A 4,283-nucleotide genomic window follows, 5' to 3' on the forward strand; every position below is an offset into this window, starting at 1 on the left:
GGGTGAGGGGGAGGGAAGGAGAGAGTATGTCCCTCAGCCAAGCCTGCACCCTCTCCAATCTGGAACCCCTCAAGGGATGTCCGACTGCCTGGTGTGGGATCGGGCCTAAATGGGCAATCAGACACTCTTCTCACAATTCAGGACTGCTGGCTCCCAACCTCGTGCCTGCCTGCCTGCCTGATTGCCACTAATCGCTTCTGCCTGCCAGCTTGATCAGCCCCTAACCACACCCCTGCCAGCCTGATCGACACCTAACTGCTCCCCTGCCAGCCCCATTGCCCCCAACTGCGCTCCCCTACAGGCCTGGTTGCCCCCAACTGCGCTCCCCTGCAGGCCTGGTTGCCCCTAACTGCCCTCCCCTGCTGGCCTGGTCCCCCCCAACTGCCCTCCCCTGCTGGCCATCTTGTGGTGGCCATATCTGACCACATGAGGGCGGCCATCTTGTGTTGGAGTGATGGTCAATTTGCATATTATTCTTTTATTAGATAGGATGTTTATTTTCATGTGATGTCATGGTGATTATATTAAAAAACAAGAAACTTCATCTTTCAGAGACACATAGAAATATTTATAGATGATACAATGTCTTGGATTTGCATCAAACTAAAATGAGGGTAGAGTGGGGTATAGAATGAAAATGAAGTTAAAATCACGGTTAACATTAGAACACAGGAGGTTTCATTTCATTATGCAACTCTGTCTACTATGTTTGAAATATTCCATAAAATAAATAATAACAATTACTGAGTGAACTAAAAAATCAATAGGATATAAAAACCTGTAAGTTCGTAATAAAAATAAAACAAAATAGGAGCAAACAAACAAAACAAAAATCCTAAAACCTCATGATCACCTTCAAAGAATATTGTTGGTCTGCAAATTAGTAAATAAGCATTTATCCTGCTTTTCTTCTACTGACTACATTTGAAGCAAACAGCTAGCAAATGCAGAAATGATGAGTAAAAGTATTAGAAAAGTCACCATTTTGCAGCCCTTGATGAACTATTTGATTTAAGCAGCATTATCAATGACTACTACTAAAACCATCAGATTAAAGACTGCTCAGAACTTTGTAATGGATAGGCTGGGCTAACAATAGCTCAATTTACTATAATCAATCTTAACATGACAAGAAGTGGGATGTTCAGACATTATATGACTTCTGATTCCATAGGAATGAACATATATAGGACCAGCTAAATCTAAAATAAAAGCCTTGAGGTCTAACCACCAATTTATGGAAAATATGAGACAGAGAAATATGTAATCAGCCAGATCTGGAATGTGGACATTCCACAGGAAAAATGACCCATTTCTTAACAAATAAATGATAAGGAAGAAATAAAAGGTTGGAAAGGGAGAGAAGAAACTTACAGATTAAAATGCATGATCTTTGTTAGGATCTAGTTAAGTCAATTGTTAAAAAACAACAAAAACACTACTGTAAAACCATATTTCTGAGGAATGTGATAAATCTGCACATGGCTTGGCTTTTACATCAAAGAACGGTCAACTCTATTAGGTGTAACAATGTTTAAAAAGAAAGTTATCTGTTAGTCACAACTGAAGAAATGGTAGCTGAAAGGATAAGACATTCAAGATTTACATTTAAATATTCCAGCAACTGGAGAAGGAAGTGCTGGTGGTGATGGAGATAATGAAACAACTGATAAAAACCTGCTGAGGCCAGGTGGATGGTCACCTTATGCTACTTTCTCCCTTTCACTAAGTTTCAAAGTTTTCATAAGAAGAAGTTAAAATAAGAAAAACGGGCATAGGGGTTGAAATGTTTAATGCAAACAGATAGCACTCATCTCTGAGAACCTAAAACTCTGCTGATGAGATAACAGTCTCTGGCAGAGAACCGTGTTAAAAATGTTGTGTAGGTTCTCAGGACGGCCTTGCAAGGCCCATCTGATATTACAGTGTCCCTCAAAGAGGTGTTTTTGACATTCTTGGTAAATCAACTTTGTGAAATGGGACTCTCTTGGTCCAAGACACCCAAAGCTAACATCACTCCCTGCAGTCACTGTGACAGCAAAAGGGGAAAAAAACTTCTATTTTCTAAACGTCTCTGGGGAGCAGTGATAAACCAAGTCTAGTTGGTTCCCAGACCAGGTATTGTCCATTTAAAAAAAAAAAAAAAGACAATAAAGCAGCAATAATTAATGAATGTGACATCTTCAGATAAAGTGAGGGCCACAAAAATATTAGTAAAGAATGAATTGACTATCAAAAAGCAATTTTTAATTTAAAAATAGTAAAATTTATCTTAATTCATGGTGGGAGTTGGGGACAAAAGAAAATTGAAGTATATACATACAGTCAGCATTTTTCAATGACTGCTTCTTTTTGGACGGTTTGGAGATGACTTTTATCCGCTTGCTGAGGAACACACCAATGTCATCACTGTTGCCATAGAACATCTTTACAGACAACATGAAATGCTTTCTCTTGTCCGAATCAGATATGTACAATGTTTTGGCTGTGCAATAGTTCTGTGAAAGAAAAGGAAAGTTTTAATAGCACCAAAACCATGTTGGTTATGGACCTACAACTCTGTATGGTCATGGCTAGGTTTGATCAGGCTTAAATGAAGTAATTTTAATAAGGCTGAACAAAACCAACTATAAAATTACTGAAATTAATCTCTGATGACAAAGTACAGTCTTCCTTATCAAGTCTATAAAATACTAACATTGTGAACTATTTTACCCCCTCTAAAAGAATTTTAAAGACTAGTCTTTTCTTGTTTTATATAACTCTACATCTATATCATAGAATTATCAGTTTTAGTGGTAATTTTTAAAAATAGAATTTTATAGCGAAAAGAAATCTAGACTGTCTTTCTGTAAAGAAAATATATAAATAAGGCCATCAAAATTCAATCAAATTATGTAAAAAACTTAGTAGTGGTTCTTCCCAATATAGCGCATTCAATGTGAACACCAGAGTAACCACCTATAATCCAGATGAAAACAAGGTCAATACTAGCTGGATGACTACAAAATATCTTACGTCAGAAAGGGCTTCAATGAGTACATTTTATTTAAAAGACTCTTCTTAAAATGTTAACTTTGCCTAATGGGATAATTCATATTGTATCATCAAAAGAACTGAATTTAAAGGTACTAGAAAAACTAAATACAGCAAGACATGTCAGTCTATCAGAAAATATATTCTGGTAATTAAGAGTTACAGCACGTGCAAAACAGCAAAGACACTTGAAAATGCTACTTTTTCAAACATGTATGAGAATTCTAAAATCTCTCCTATTCCCCCGATCTCTGTGAATTAGGGAAGGGACTAAATTAATGACCTTTTCCAAACTAGGTAAAATGATACTCAAACAAAGCTAAAGTATTTAAAATATCTGAATTATCTACTTAAAAAAAAAAATCAATGCTCTATTTTAAAATTAGGCTAAGCACATTTCTATGACTACCTCTGCTGTGTATTTCTTTTTAAAAGCAGGGCAAATGTCTCTCATTTAAAAAATAAATAAATGCGTTCTAGGGTTTTAATCTTTGAATTTTACTCATAGGCAATTTTAGTAGCAGAACAAAATAATGCCATAATTTACTTTACTTCTCAATAGCAAAGTTATATTTAAAACTTTAGATGCCATCTTTAATATTTTACACTCAATTACATTTTTATAAATCAAAAGTGTGGTAAAAGCTTTGAGAGACTTTGTTCTGCAGAAGACAAAATGAAGACAAAGCTAATCATACTAATCCTATCTAATAAAGAGGGAATATACTAATTGACCCTCACACCGTCACAAAGATGGTGGTGCCCACAGCCAATAAGGAGGGAATATGCTAATTGACCCTCACACCATCACAAAGATGGCAGCACCCACAGCCAATAACGAAATATGCTAACTGATGCCCCGCCCTCAAAGATGGTGACACCCATAGCCAATAAGGAGGGAATATGCTAATTGACTGCTCTGCCCTCAAAGATGGTGACCCCCACAGCCAATAAGGAGGGAATATGCTAATTGACTGCTCTGCCCTCAAAGATGGTGACCCCCACAGCCAATAAGGAGGGAATATGCTAATTGACTGCTCTGCCCTCAAAGATGGTGACCCCCACAGCCAATAAGGAGGGAATATGCTAACTGACTGCTCTGCCCTCAAAGATGGCAGCGCCCACAGCCACAAGATGGGGGCACCCAGTCCCCTCAGCCCCGCTGGAGAGGCAGGTGGGCCCGGCCACTCTGTGCGCCTGCCTCCGGAGTCCCCCAGGCCCCTCAGTCCCCCAGCCGCCCAGGGCCG

The 4,283-nt window shown here is 38.3% G+C and overlaps 1 protein-coding gene across 5 annotated transcripts in view; it reads right to left on the reverse strand.

The window, feature by feature from the left end:
- Positions 1-4,283, reverse strand: part of RBPJ (recombination signal binding protein for immunoglobulin kappa J region) — a 115,861-nt gene that overhangs the window by 17,154 nt on the left and 94,424 nt on the right. For all 5 annotated transcript variants that reach the window (XM_014548893.1, XM_014548894.1, XM_014548897.1 and 2 more), the window contains one exon: positions 2,324-2,498. In XM_014548893.1, the coding sequence (XP_014404379.1) occupies positions 2,324-2,498 (175 nt within the window). The remainder of the gene's footprint in view (positions 1-2,323; positions 2,499-4,283) is intronic.

This window comes from Myotis brandtii, unplaced genomic scaffold, assembly GCF_000412655.1.
Source record: "Myotis brandtii unplaced genomic scaffold, ASM41265v1 scaffold525, whole genome shotgun sequence".
Classification (NCBI taxonomy): domain Eukaryota; kingdom Metazoa; phylum Chordata; class Mammalia; order Chiroptera; family Vespertilionidae; genus Myotis; species Myotis brandtii.